The 15,336-nt window shown below is 39.3% G+C and overlaps 2 protein-coding genes across 2 annotated transcripts in view; one reads left to right on the forward strand and one right to left on the reverse strand.

Annotated features, from left to right (window-relative positions):
• The window catches only part of LOC118563239, a 2,354-nt gene extending 403 nt beyond the window's left edge, over positions 1 to 1,951 (forward strand). The window contains exons 1-2 of the mRNA XM_036137617.1: positions 1 to 192; positions 1,049 to 1,951. The exon at positions 1 to 192 is cut by the window's left edge and continues 403 nt beyond it. Of these exons, the coding sequence (XP_035993510.1) occupies positions 1 to 192; positions 1,049 to 1,428 (572 nt within the window). The 3' untranslated portion in view covers positions 1,429 to 1,951. The remainder of the gene's footprint in view (positions 193 to 1,048) is intronic.
• LOC105936034 (VPS10 domain-containing receptor SorCS1) overlaps positions 1 to 15,336 on the reverse strand; it is a 234,871-nt gene that overhangs the window by 67,524 nt on the left and 152,011 nt on the right. The window contains exons 5-6 of the mRNA XM_012876673.3: positions 14,324 to 14,397; positions 5,976 to 6,040 (exon numbers count right to left, since the gene is read on the reverse strand). Of these exons, the coding sequence (XP_012732127.3) occupies positions 5,976 to 6,040; positions 14,324 to 14,397 (139 nt within the window). The remainder of the gene's footprint in view (positions 1 to 5,975; positions 6,041 to 14,323; positions 14,398 to 15,336) is intronic.

The raw sequence follows: 15,336 nt of genomic DNA on the forward strand, positions 1-15,336 counted from the left end.
AGCAACATGAAAAACTGACAAATAGACCAATTTATTTATTTATTTTTCCTTCACTGGTCGGTCATGGACTGCACCCTGAATCAGTTGGTAGCACTGTTGCCAGGCAACAAGAAGGTCCTGGGTTCAAATCCTGCGTGGAGTCTGCATGTTCCCCCAGTGCACGCATGGATTCTCTCCAGGAACTCTGGATTCCTAGCCTCGTGAGACCATCCTGATCTCGAGAGCTTTCAAGGTTTCACTCGCAGATCAGTCTGGCTACTCTCCGTTAAAGAAAATTTGGAGCCGTTCACCAAACGAACGTCCAATCAGCGTTGGCTTTGAGGCGGGTTGAGGTGTGACGCAACGGGAAGCGCGACAGTTCAGTCTAAAGAACATGGCGGCTTCAGCCGATGAAACTAGCGTTAGCGTGGCAATCGAGCAAGTTTTATCGGAATTACAGAGTATTTCTTTGCTGAGCTAACGAGCCTTTACCTGCAGCAGCAAGAGTAGCTTGGCTTGTGGTTGTGTTTTCGTCGTCGCTCGTAACAGAGCGACGACGAATCTGATTGGTTCATTTGGCCCGTCTATCACCAACATAGGCCAATCAGCTAACCAGTATTTTCGCCCCTTCCCAAAATTACTTCAACGGAAGATTTCCAGATGGATATGCGAAGCAGTCGGTCGAGGCAGATGACCGTTCATACTGAGCCCGGTTCTGCCGGAGGTTTTTTTTTCCCGTTAATGGGTGGTTTTTCTTCCCACTGTCGCTTCATGCTTGCTCAGTATGAGGGATTGCAGCAAAGCCATGTACAATGCAGATGACTCTTCCTGTGGCTCTACGGTTCCCCAGGAGTGAAAGCTGCTTGTCGGGACTTTGATGCAATCAACTGGTTTCCTTATATAGGACATTTTTGACCAATCTGTATAATCTGACCCAATCTGTATAATATGATTGAACTTGACTTTGTAAAGTGCCTTGAGATGACATGTTTCATGATTTGGCGCTATATAAATAAAATTGAATTGAATTGAATTGAAATCTATCTTGTGGCGTCAGGTTACTGGATTCCTCCCATGGTCCAAAAACAAGACTTTCAGGTTCATTGGTATCTTAAACTGCTCTTAGTCGTGAATGTGGCCGTGCCTTTTTATCTGCCGTGTGATGGAATGGCGACCTGTCCGGGGTGTACCCCGCCTCTCACCCAATGGCTGCTGGAGATAGTGGCGATAGGCGGAGAGACAGAGGAGGTGATGCATCCATCAGGTCTAGTGGCTACAGAACCAGCCTGTGGGGGCAGCGTTATGATCTGGGGTCGCTACGGTTGCTCAGGTCTTGGTTCAGCGACGTTGCGTGTCCAAAGAAAAAAGTCAGGCGACAATCTGAAGCTACTGAACGACCCGGTCATTCCATCAGTGAATTTCTCAAGGATTCATTGGGTCAAACTGTAAAACAGCGACGCCCTTTTCTCACATAGATTGGCCACCATGGCGTATCCCTTGGATGTGCTGGAGAAAATCGTCACATTGGTTCGCCTCTCCCATGATCTCTTCAAGGCTGCGGTGGAAAATCAATGCCTCTGCTTGAACGAAGCCGCAGCAAATGCACGGTGAAAGAAATTATTAGTGTGTGCAACTTTTTCTTGGGAACGTGATGTGTTTGTTTTACTCCTTGAAAAGGTAAAAATAAAGACTGGACAAAATCTGAACCAGCAGGATGGATCTCAAACACATCTAGGAACTGGTATCTCCTCAGAGAAGCTTGTTTCTACTTGATTTAAAACACAGATTCTCTCTTTGAGGTTTCCTGCAAACTCCTCGACCCACAGCGGTCCTGTAGACTGATGCACATGTGTCTGTACATCTTTAATTATTTGGAGGCGTGTTTCTTTAATTTCTGGTCATGTTTTGATTTAGATAGTTCCATTTTAATCTTCCTTGTGTTTCTGCAAGCTTCTCATTGCAGCTTTGTTTCTGTCTTTCTGTTTCTGTTTGTGATCTTTTCTATTCCAGATGTTGTGTTTTAAGCGCTTTGTCTCCTACAACGTGCCGTTCATTCCAGAAGTTACTTTCCTCACAAATGCTCTGACTCTCAGGTAATAACGTGTCCCCTTTGCTGATTGCTCTTGGATCCCACTTGCTCATTCTGATTCTTGCTGATGGCAGCTCATAGCACAAATGCTGTTCACAATAAATTAGATGACTCTGCTACAGTAGGAGCTGCTTTTCTGCGTGTTCACTTGGTTTCTGCCGACCAAACAAACTGTGAACCTGTTTGGAATTTGATTGCAGCAAAGACCAAAGACATCAAGCTCACAGAATCTGATTCTATGAATTTAAGCTCACCTAATCTTTAAAAACACAGCAGCTATGTTGTTAATTATTGATATGCACAAAGGCTAATGGAAGGCTACGTTCACAATGATTCCCCCGGATCGCCTTCCGTTGGTCGCTTGGCATTTTGTCTCTTTCTCACAAACAATCTGCACCAAACATAGCAGCCACTTCCCCCAGACCGCTTCACCGTATCCTCAGATAGGAAGAGCGTCTGCCGACTTTCCGGTTCCTCTTGTTTGGTCCACTAACGGAGCAGGGGAGATGTTTTTTTTTAATGAGGTGGATTTTACAGAGCGAGTCATGGTGCCGTATGTAACGTGGAAACCTGAACTATGGTCCTGCAGGTCCTGCAGAGATGCACCGGTTCAGAGTAATACCGCCTGTAGCTGCGTGGATAACGCTCACTTCCAGCGGTAGCCTACTTCCATCTGGACCGAGTATGAGGGCCCGCTGCCACATCCCCCCCAACGGAGCACCAACTACTGGGGTTTGCTCTCACTAAATCCATCATTGCTCAATAGAACTACAGCCTAATTGTACTGTCTAAATATGTAACATTTAAAAAAACATTTTTCTGCTCAAATAAATGAACAAGGAGAACACTTAACGTGAATTGACTGAAAAGTTCAGATAATCGAACTCGAGTGAAACTTCTGAGTTTTGCTTGGGTCTGTTGGCCCATTTTGTGCTGGTCGCATCGCTCTAAACAAATCCTTCGCATCGCAGACCGTTAATCTGCTCCTGAAAGCGATTTATATAATAGCATGTAACTCGCTAGCTTCAAACGTCTCTTTCATTCTGTGTGAATGCACCATAAGACTTTAGAGAATAACGGAATAACACGCAGCACTGACTCCATTATATGAGAAAACCATAATCCACTTTATTCTGTTTATCTGCCTTTTAAATAATAAATACTTGTTGTAGAACAACCCAGTGCAGCTTTGACCAGTCCATATGTTGCAGTTTTTATGCTTTTCAAGTTCAAATGCCCTGGTGCTAAAAGACATGTCAAAAACCCCTAGATTTTGGTATTTTCACCAATAGAATAGATGTTATTAAATATCATATTGTGAACATGGACTCTATTCTGAATAAAATCATTTAGTGTAAAATTACCCAGTTCAGGTTTAAAAAGTGAAAGTATTTTAGATACTGAACTCTATGGTTAATGGTTAAATGGAGCCCACACCCACTGACTAACTGTGTAGTAACCATTTTAGTTTGGCATCAATAGAACAAATGAGGCAGATGATCATTTTAACATTTTTTAAATGGTAAAATGAATGGGTACACAGCTACGGTATTCCCATAGTGTTTATAAATGTTCTGTATATCGTCAGCCATTCAAGCTTTCTTTTATGTGTCATCTACCCAACATGGCATTACCCAAACAAACTAAAAGCTTCTACAAACCTACAGTAACCAAGGGATGTTAGGTTGCCCAGCAAGAAGGCTTAATAGTCCACTATGATGACACAATACAGCTTTCCTAGTAGGCTTGTCACGAAACTTAAATTTCAAACTCGATATCAATAGAATATTCAATACCATTTTAAATGGGGAGAGAAAAAATGAGAGATAATAAAAGGCACACTAAATATATATTTTTAACATAAAACATCACCTTTTTGGATCTCCACATGGAACACGCTTTCTCAGCAGAATGCTAGTTACATAAGTGTGCAAATAAATGCTAAATAAATAACCCAAATATAACACATGGATAGTAGCATATAAGCCACAGCTAATCACTCAATTTTAACTGAACATGGCTGAGAGTCACAAGAAGCGAACCGCGTTCATGTTCATGAGAAAGTCTCAGTAGAAAGAAATAAGACCAGAGTGGATTTAGGAGATTTTTAAAAGTGAGGTAAGTTATTCAACATGGGACTTGGGGAAATTCTGGAAAAACCGGCGACTCTAGCTATAAATTATGAAAGGTAGCAGTAATTTACTGACTTGTTGGAATTCATCACAAAGGCTGGGTGTCGGATCTTGAGGTTTGGCCAAGTTGGTTGTGCTGCTTGACTTTGTTGCCACTACTTTAAAACTCTGTTTGCTCACAAAGTTGTCAAAATCTTTGAGTTTTCCTTCTTCGTTTGCCTCGTATGTGAAAATATTTAGTATTGATACCATGCTAAGTACTGTATCTGAATACAGCGATTGATTATCGATACTTTTCAGAGTATCAATACTTTTAACAACCCTAATTTCTAGAACTACTTCCTTCCAAAATTCAAACTAACTCCAAAATAGTCGCAAAAATAACTAAACAAATTGTGAAGCTTGAAGCCTTAAAAAAAAAAAACACAAGGGGTGACATGATGATTATGTATCCTTGCAATAATGTTAAGAACTGTTTGGGGGTTAAAATGATAATTTAATTTCTGTCTTACACTTTTAATCAATTAGAAAGGTTAAAAATGCTCCATATTACATGGAGCAAAAATAAAATTTACCACATCTAAGCATAATGATAACATGGAATCTGGCATTTCAGCATCTGATCAGCATTGTTGTACATGTGTTTAGTTTTTTATTTAGATTTTTTGTACACATATTGGTATTGACTGGTTAACAACCCTAACTTGATCTAGGAATGTAAAATGGATGATAACGCGCTGTCCTCTTCAGACGTCTATTGCTCGGTGCTTTTAGGGTGCCTTGCATGACAAATCTTGAATCTGGGATTCAGAAGCACTGAAGATGGTGTTCGCTGCTGCTGATGGCGATTAACCACTATTAGAATTACAAACCAATGTATTTCCATTCTAAGGAGGAAGATGTTGAGCCAATGTTTAAATAAGATTCAAACTGCCTGAAGTTTTAGTTAATGCATCTTTCACAAACTTTGAAATTATTGGCAGCCACATTGGATGTTGAATTTGGAAATGCTGGGCAACCTCCAAATTCAGCAGATGGTATTATTCCATATTTCCATTGGGGAACCTAAAAACTTCTGAGTACCATTACAACACAGGATGAGTTTAACTTTGTAGTTTTTGTCTCTTGTTTTCCAGTTTGCCGCCACCTGTTGAATGGCAGTTATTACTATTTTTGCAGATCCTGTGATGAGCACAGCCACGAAAGTCTTATCTGGGCATCCATAGACAACAGGCAACCCAGTGAGCTTTAAGTCCTACAAGCTTTTATCAAACTGTGAGGAACAGATCTCTCCACATGTAGTCTTTGGTGTAAAGCATTCAGGACTTTTAGGGACTACTTGGACGAGCAAAGCAAAAGTAATACATAATATAACTACATGATTTCACTTTCCAGAACAAAATGCAACACACTTTAATAAGGTTTTGTGTATTGCAAGTATTTCTGTGCTGAAAAAATAGTTTCAGAATGAATCTGTTTCTATAAAAGTAATACAATTGCTTAATATCAGCACCATTTAAAGATGGATGAAAATAATCTACATGTGCGCCACTAAGCTAAAGCCCCGGCCTTTAAAAGCTTTACAGACGCTCTGCTTCTCCCTCCATTGTTGCTGTGGGTCCCTGGACCCGGCCACTCCTGCCATCCCTTTACATTATCCTGCTGCAGAATTGTCCAAACAACCGCCGAACGCTGCCCACTTTAACACAATGCTTCCAACGGAGCACAAAGACATGAGGAAAATAGAGCTCTGAACTCAGAATTCAATTACTCACGTCCTTCAGAGATGCTGGTTTCCAGATGAATTAAGCCCGGTTCTTTGTCCAAACCCATCTTGGACCTGAAAAGCAGACAAATATGTTTCAGGAACATCAGCATTGCTCTTTTCCCATCAGGCGGGTGTCCTCTACCAAAGCTGCCGTCTGACCTGAGAGATTACATGCTGCAAAGTCAGAGAAATGTATAACAACAGGGAGGTTCAGCCAACTGCGCCGGCAGCTGTGGTAAACATCAGCGGGGACCGGATGCAGGAATTACTGTCTGCAACATGATGATCTGAGGGAGCCTTAGACTGAATGAGCCATCAAAATGTGCCGAGGACCTTCAAGGTCCTTATCCACCCAGGATGAGAGAGAAAGAAAGGTGTTTCCTCCCATCATTAGAGGATGAAAATCCATTGATTTTCCTGCTTCAGCCGGAGTGCCTGCAGATGGAATAGCATATAATCATTACGACATTAAAAATGTATTAAAAAGACGTGGGGATCAGAGGCAGGAAGCTGGAGCAGCGCAGACGAGGAGTTGGTGGGAGAAGGTGGGAAGAGATGCTACAAGGAAGGAGAAAACGACAGAGATCCTCATTGTTTTTATTAAGAACTAAACCAAAGCTTGAACAGGATGGCCTACTTCCATGTTTAGATCTATTATCCATGTTTAAATTATTAATACCATAATCTGACAGAAACTTTTGAAGGAGGCAATGTATTCATTTTGCCCTCAGATTTCTTTTAGAGAGAAAAAAATCTGTTTTAAATCCTTAAATTGAATTCTAAAGTCAAAGACAACTTGAGTATAAAGGCATTTTAAATGTTTTATTTTATTTATTAAGAGATGAGGCCTTTCAAAACCAACATGCCCCTATGTGAAAAGTGTTTGCCCCTTAAACCTTACAACTGGTTGTTGCACCCCGGGTAACAACAGCTGCAATCAAGCATTTAATTCAATTCAATTTTATTTATATAGCGCCAATTCATGAAACATGTCATCTCAAGGCTCTTTACATTCATTAATTTACAACAATGCTCTTCCTTCTAGAATTGCTCAATGTGTTTTAAGTCCAGGTTTGGACTAGGCCATCTTAGTTTGAGTTTTTAAGCATTCAGAAGTGGATCTGTTGCATTCTGTCTCCAGAATGACCAAAGTGTGCTTCATCTGAAGGTCATGAAATGGAGATTATCCTCCAGGATTTACCAACTGAGGCCTAAAATCCTTCATGGGCGTCATTTTCAGGAGGCTGTGTCAGGTTTTGAAGCCGCTAGTGTCCAAATCCCATCAAACATCCAGCAGCATGTTTGACTAAATTATGAAATTCTGTCATTTTATGCCAGATTAGCGAGGATTACATCTTCCAATGATCAAGATATTTTTTATCAAATATGACATTTGGACATTCATGGGGTCGTGGAACTCTCTCATGTATCCAAAGGTTTCTGGAAGAACTTCACCTGCTTCTAAGGCGCATGGAGAGGACAAGCAAACATGGATAATAATAGTTTTCATCGTGCTTTGCCAGATTTCCAGGACTTAGAAATGGCCTTGCAGTCGTTTCCTGCTGATAAATGTCAAATACTTTTTTTAGATGGGGGTACTATGCTTTTGTTTTATAGATGTTTTAGCCTACTTCATGTTGTTAGACAGGTTCTGCTAAGATTGGGTGCTTCAGATTTAGTAGTAATCAGTCCTGGATTTGGGTGATGAATCCAAACCCCAAAAATGTAGTTTAATCAAAGTTGATTGCTGATTTACACACATAGCGCCAGGCTGGTTTGGATAGCTTATTTCCCTTAATACATTAAATCATCGCTTGAAAATAAAATTTTTGCATTTACTCAGGTAATCATTGTCTGAAATTATTATTAAATTAGTAAAGTTATACAAAAAGCGAAAACGGGAGAACTCAACTATGGGGGGAAAACTTTTCCCCAAGCACAGAAGGTTTGTAGGAAAACCAGCAGCAGCGTCTCTGTAGATGTTGAACAGGAACAAAAGAGCTGGTGTCATGAGAGGGAGCTGTTGTCCCGTGTAAAATCTAAAACCCACGCAGCTCCAAATGTTTCTGCAGAGGATAGCAAACACATGCACATCCTCACCTCCCAGACTGATTATAGGCGAATCCTACGGAGGTTTGCATCATGTCACCCAATGCCTCTCAGGTCCTCCGAATCACAAATGAGCTTACACATGTTCCGTGGCTGCATGTACGGCAGACATAAGCTCCCTGTGCAGCTTCATTACCAGAGCTAACACAACTCCAGCCGCACAGCGCGCAACCTAAAATAGAACCCTGACAGCTTCTGCAGCTTCAGCCCTGAAGGCTCGCTTCACCCCTGGCAGCGCGGCTTGTTACTGCCAGGCTGCTCCTCTGCACTTCGCTGAGGTGAAGGCCTCCTGTCATGAGAGAGTTATTGGATAAAAACATGCAGAAAACAACTAACTTCGACACAACCTGTAACGAGGGACACAACACATTTAGGCAGAAATCATGTCAGTGAGATGAAGCTTTACGTCTCTTTAAAATCCTCGAGTAAAGCCCCAATTAGATACATCTTTGTCTTTCAACAGCTACATTATTACCCAAAAAATAAACTGGAAAGCTATGTTGAATACAGGCGCATCTCAATAAATGGGATTATCAAAAAGTTCATTTTTAAGGTAATTAAATTCAAAAAGTAAAACTCATGGTACAATGCCCTGAAAAAGTGCATATCCCATTACCATTTTCCTCTTTTTTGTCTCAGTGAAATGTTTCTACTCATTAAACAAAATTTAATATCAGACGATGTTAACCCGAGGAAACACAAAATGTAATTTTTAAATTGTGGATTCTTTTTTATTAGAGAAAAAAGCTTTCCAAACCAACTTGGCCCTGTATTAAAAAAATCCCCAGTTATGAATGAATTGCACTAAACCATGTTTTACCTGTTTAAATTTCACAAGCCACGCCCCGGCTTGATAACTGCCAGTCCTGTAGAACCTAAAACGAGCATAATAACTTAAATAAAACCTGTCTGACCCAACAAAAAGGCTAAAAGATCTTTTAAGAGCAACATACCATGCCCTGATGGACATTTTTGGAAGATGACCCTAGTAACCCTGCCTGCCAGCTGCCTGCCAGCATTCACAAACACACAAGGAGCCATTTCGTCCCACTCCCATCTCAATCGTTTGGGGCCCGAACCAAAAACGGTTCTGGCCAATCACGTTGCACCATTATGATTTAAGGCGGGACATACCAGCCGTGGCGAAAGCAAGGGCAGCCAAAATAAAGATGGCAGAACAGGAGAACGTACCCGCTGCTGCTGTGATCGCATCAGAATATCTTCTTTGAAAGAAAATCCACCAGCGAAACTGGTGTTTTTTTACGCTGCTTACATTTTCATCTGATACCGTGATTGGCTAAAACCAACCCTTTAAAGGTGGGCGCTTGGTGTTGCAGGTCTAGATTGATAATGTGCAGAACATAGAGTGTCAATCTGGCTTTACAGGTTAGCATCCTGGAACACCAGCAGAAAAACTAACAACGCTTTTCTTTAGAACATCATACTGACAGTCCAACACAGTGGTGGCTGTGTGATGGTCTGGGGTTGCTTTAGTACCTGAACTTGACGTAATCAGTTCATGATACAAAGCTCAAAGTCCTTTGAGACATTGATTCAAAGCACAGCAGCAATTAATCCTTGGAATAAAAAAAATACAAGAACTAAGGTTCTGGAGATGAAATGATGCGGTATGAGCTCTAACAGGCCCATCAATGTGACTATATCAAACTATTCTTCAGTGAAGAACAGGCCAAAACAAAATTCCTCCACAGTGATGTAAAACACTATTTATGATAACGCCTGTTTATGACTAATAAACAAGGACATTTAAAAAATCCAGTCAATCAGTTAATTTGTGTTTGAACCAAGATGAGGGGCGGGGCTCATTTTATTTAAAATGGATCATCTGGGTTTGGCTTTTTTTTTTTGTTCCTGTAATAAATGAAAACACAATTTAAAAACAGCTTTTAGATTTTATTACATTATCTTTGGCTGATATTAAATGTGTTTGATGTGAAACATTTAAGTATGACAAAAGCAAAATCCTAAGAAATCTGTTAGAGTGCAAATGCTCGTTAAGGACTCCGTATCACATAGATCTATTACACACAGGGTGATCCTAATTTTGAGGATTATTGCTTACAGCTAATGAAACCTCATCATTCACTTGCTTCTATAATTAGAACATTACACAAGACCAATTAAAAAGCTTAATCATGTTCTCTGTCCACTTTTTCCTACACACCCTGTTTCCTTTTACTCAGCTTTCCATTAATATGATTGGATAAAGCCCTCTGAGACCAGAAGGCTTTTCAGGCTATGACAAAGGATGGAAAGCTACAATAAATCCCCGCTTCAAAACATACCTGGCTCTTAAAGTCTCAGTTCGGTATGTTGTTGCTGCGCTTTGATCAACAGAAACAAATGATTAGCTTTTGGTTTGTTCAGCAGTCAGCAGAGACATTTCAAACTTGTGAGGATAGATTGATTCTATTGATTTATCAAACTAGCAAAGAACTGACTGGAGATTCAGGATAATTACTTTTAATTGATCAAAGGTTATGAGGTATAGCCAATGCCTGGATAAATTACAGAACCATAAAATGGTCAGGGTTGTTATTTTGGAGTTGAATAAGAATATGATGGTAATTGAGAATAAAATATATGATTTACTCAGTTTGGAGTTGTTTTATAATAATATCAATGATAAACTTAATTTTAATAGAGACAGTGTGCAGCTCAAACATATGTGTCATCATTTGTTGTGCTGTACCAGATTATAGCGTAATCTAATCCCAGCTGCAGTCTCTTAATTTTGGTACATATACTGTAGATTCCAGGGCACAGTGGTCCCACCAACCAGCAGGCTTTAGTGACAGCTGGGAGTCCAAACTGCTGGTGTTGGTGCTCATGGTTCTGCACATAAAATGTGTTCAGCTTTAAAACAGGGCGGCATCCAAAACAAAATGGCTTTAAGGAACATTACCGTAACTGTTTTCAGACTCTTTCACCGCTGGTCATGACCTTTTTTTTGTTGAGGAGGTCAGTGACGTTTTACTGGACAACCATCATGTTTCACAATGATTCTTTGGGTCATAAAATAACATTAATGTGTGATAAACCATTTCCTATTGGTCTGATATTTCCTGAGAAACTTAACTGCTGCCTTTCATTAGATGTAAGCCACAATCAACACAATCGACACTTGAAATAAATGGTGTACGTGTGAAGTGAATTTGCATGACTTACAGTTTTTCAGTTGAGTTTCTGGAATGAATTTAGTTTTACATGTCTATTTATTAAAATCCACCTACACAAAGCAAAACCATCCAACTAATTTCTAATCAGTGTAACACACGATTAATAACAATTATCCTAAATCTCCTTATCAATCCCAATTAGATTTTGACTCACCCGCATAAAATAAAACAACAATAACTGACAGAGTTTTCATAGTTTCATTAGAAAAATTCTCAGCTCCCTTTCGCTCTCCCTCGAACAATTGATCAAATTTATTTGGCACAGAACAATCTAACTTCAATTAATAGCAATTACAGCCACCCGATTAATTTGTTCTGTAATGAGATCTGAATTTCAGAATGTGCAATTTGTCATTATTTATTGGAAGTAATGTTTGAAGTCATAAGCTGTGAACATAATGTGACATGCACAGATTCAGTCTGCTGCAGTGAACAAACATAAAAACCGTGAGGTGCTGATTGGACTTTAAATGATTTGGAGGTTGTTCAGTTGTTGTGCTCTGAATTCTGGGACATTTACTGCTGATTCCTTGGTTGCTTCCTGGCTGCTCAGATATTTCATACGGCGTAATTTTTACACAGCTGCCTAATTAGTGATAGGCTCTTTCACTGAATTATGGTTTATTTGAGATTTTGTTGGAATTTTAGCAGATAAACAGCATCATGCCACTTATAATGCCGGTTCATGTTTCTTCTAAGTTCATATCCAAAAACTTTTATGTTATATGAACTAGATTTTGTTTTATGTCTGCCTTGTTTTGGCCTTTCTTGACAAGAAAAAAAACATAAAAGGCTTAAAACTGACAGAGCAGATGTAGCTCAATTTATCTTTTGATATAGCTTGGATTTCCTTTCTTACTGGTGATAGATTCAAAGGAAAACAAGAAAAATAATACAATAATCTAAAAATAATACACTGTTGTTGTGGTGTCTTGTCCATAAAACAAAATACAAATAAAATGTTAAAATTATAGACAAATGTACCATTTTTGAACGTGAATATTGTGCCGGTCTAATTCAATTAAAGGGTTTTCAAATTTAAATGAAAAAATATATAAATTATATATATTTCTTTTTTGTGTTTTTAGTGTATGAATGGAAATAGCAAATTCTCTTGTATAGACAAATTCTTGACATTTCAAAATATGCAGCAAATAAAATGTTAAGATTAAAGACAAATGTATAATACCATATACTATATATATACTATATATATATATATATATATACATATATATACATATATATATACACACATATACATATATATATACATATATATACACACATATACATATATATATATATATATATATATATATATATATATATATATATATATATATATATATATATATATATATATATATATATATATATATATATATATACACATACATCCTTCAGTGTCTGAATAAATGTTAAAGTGCGACTGATCATGCAGCCAAAGTCTTACTGATGTCCTGTTGCTCCCATTGATGCCGTTTAAAAGTGATCTTTGTCTTCATCCTGCAGCAGTGACGTGTAGGAACAGGAAGGAACTGCCTTCACTTGGATATTTAAGTAATTCCCAACATCAGAGCATGTCTGCTGATTTTATTTTGGAAATCCCAGAATGGTTGACCTTAGGGTAAGGCATTGCCTAAAGGAAATACCTCAACATCACCCTCTCTGATCATGCAGCTGGGTGCCAAAATGAACCAGCATCTTCTAGATTTGTTTGAGCGTGTGCAAACTGTTTAAATAGTACAATTAAAAAGTAAAATGGGAAAAAGGTACATAAAGGAATCCTGTTATGCTGACTTGTTAAAGTAGAACGTCTCCAGTTATTTTCTCTGCTTTTGGATGGATACACTTAGGATCACGGAGGCGTGAATTTGATGTTCAAATTGTCATTCTCAGAAAAATGCAGGTTGTCATATTTGGTTTTAGATGTGTTACTTTGTATATTTTTTGTGTTTGAGTGGAAACAGTCAGCAGCACACCTCCAGGTACCAGACAGAAACTGTGTGCAGGGACTCTCACTGACTTATTAGTTGTAGTGAGAGTTGTGTCCTAGTGGTTAGACCAGCGCACTTGCATCCTGGAGAGGCAGTAAGTTCCCTGGTTTGAATCCCAAAGTCTGGGTCCCTGAGCAATACCCTCAGAACCAGAATGCTCCCTAGGAGCCAAACAGCAGCAGCTCACTGGTCCCTGAGGGACGGGTCAGATCCAGAGGACTATATGTTGCAAATAGCTTATAAATACATGGGTGGCAGTGCGCCACTGGGAGGCGCCATGTTGCGTCACTATTTCTAAATTCAGAAGCTGAAAAGAGACAAACTGTCAGCCAGACGGGTTTCCCCATCTGTCTCCTCATTGAAGACGTGTTGTCGGTGGAGGAGGAGTATAAACAAGCAAAGACGACCGTAGATCGTTCTATTTGTCATTTTCTGTTGAAGTGGAGGACCATCCACACTGTTTTCCCAGCAAGAGGATAGAGAAAGGAACCAAGAAAAGTAAAATAATTATTAACCTCATGAAAATTAGTCTATATTGGCACAGCTATTATTACCAGATGGAGATTATTCATGAGGGAGTGAATTCATGGAAGTTGCAGCTTTCTGCTGGACAGATAAGTTAATCTAATATAACAGTGAAGCTAATTTGCTGTTATGTTAGAAACAGAGACGTGTAATCCAGCAGCTACTCTGTCTTCCTGGCAGAGACGGCTCGTTTTTTCTTCTCCTCCTAGTATGTGTGGAGGGGTATCAGCTGTTCACTGCCTGTAGTGCAGCAGCAAGACTGGGTCTCTGATAATAGTTGCTATTTTAGAGCCCAAATAAGCGACTGCATGTTCAGAAACAAGCCCAAAGAACTGCGACTCACGGATTATACAAGTGACTTTAAAAACGACAACAACAAAAAAACAAAAGGTTTTAAAGTATTTATGGTTTGTTTGAGAAAAGAAAGTAATCAATACAACTGGTGCTATAAGTTAGCTAGTTCTGTTTTTAAGGTTATAGTGTATCATGAATTGACAGAGAAATTAAATATGTTGACTTACCAATAGAAACGATTAGGAGCCACTTTCTCGTGGACCAGCTGCCACCTTCGTCCAAACTCTACAGAACTGTAAAGCTGTAAAAAAACAAAAAAAAACAAAGACACGTAGGTGTCAGGTATCATTTACAGAGAGATCAGCTTTCTGACAAAAACTGTGCTTCACAAACACATTAAATGAGGCAAAAAGTGTACACGGCCGAAATCTTAGGGTGTTAACTTTGTATTAACACACCAGCAGACGAGGAGCCCGGTACACGGACATCAGCGTCATGAAAACAAAGACTGCAGAGACGGATTAATAAGATTTAGCAATGAAGACAGTAAATCATCCTGACAGTTCAATCAAACAGAATCAAACAAGCTGCAGAAAACCTGAACCTCTGTTTGGTTCCTCTGATCGTTCTACTCATGATAAACCAAACAAGACTTTTTTCCCAACGCTCACTTAGCCCCGCCCCTCAGGATTTATTGTCACCGCCCACTTTGGTGCCGTTTTTCAAACTTTGTCTGGGGGCGGGGTTATGCTTTTAGAGCGGAATGAGTTGCACTTTAAAATGAGCTGCCAGTCTCACTGCTTTGGATTCAGATGTCTGTCTCATCTGTTCTGCTGGTTGATCAGTAAACTGTCACCTTCAGACACTCTGTTGAAAGGATTTATATTGCCCAACACGTGTACATTCAGATTAAGCACAAAGACAAACATGTTTGCTCGGCAGCTTTCAGATGAAATCTGATGAAGCAAAAAAACTTGTTTCAATGTTAAACTTTTGTTCATTTTGAGCGTGAGCAGTGATGCGTTGCGCATAAACAGCTATTTATCAGTAGATAACCAAAATGTTTGTTTGTATTAATTTGTTTTCTAATTACACCTATTTACTCTGTTTAGAATAGCAGAGTGTGGACCTGCTTTCAGAATAGCATCATCCACATGGATGATCACTGCTGAAACACCCACTATTTACCTCTGGTGGTATAGTCTGCTGGAAAGCTCAGAGTAGCTACAAAATATGAAGG

The sequence above is a fragment of the Fundulus heteroclitus genome, chromosome 5, assembly GCF_011125445.2.
Source record: "Fundulus heteroclitus isolate FHET01 chromosome 5, MU-UCD_Fhet_4.1, whole genome shotgun sequence".
Lineage (NCBI taxonomy): Eukaryota > Metazoa > Chordata > Actinopteri > Cyprinodontiformes > Fundulidae > Fundulus > Fundulus heteroclitus.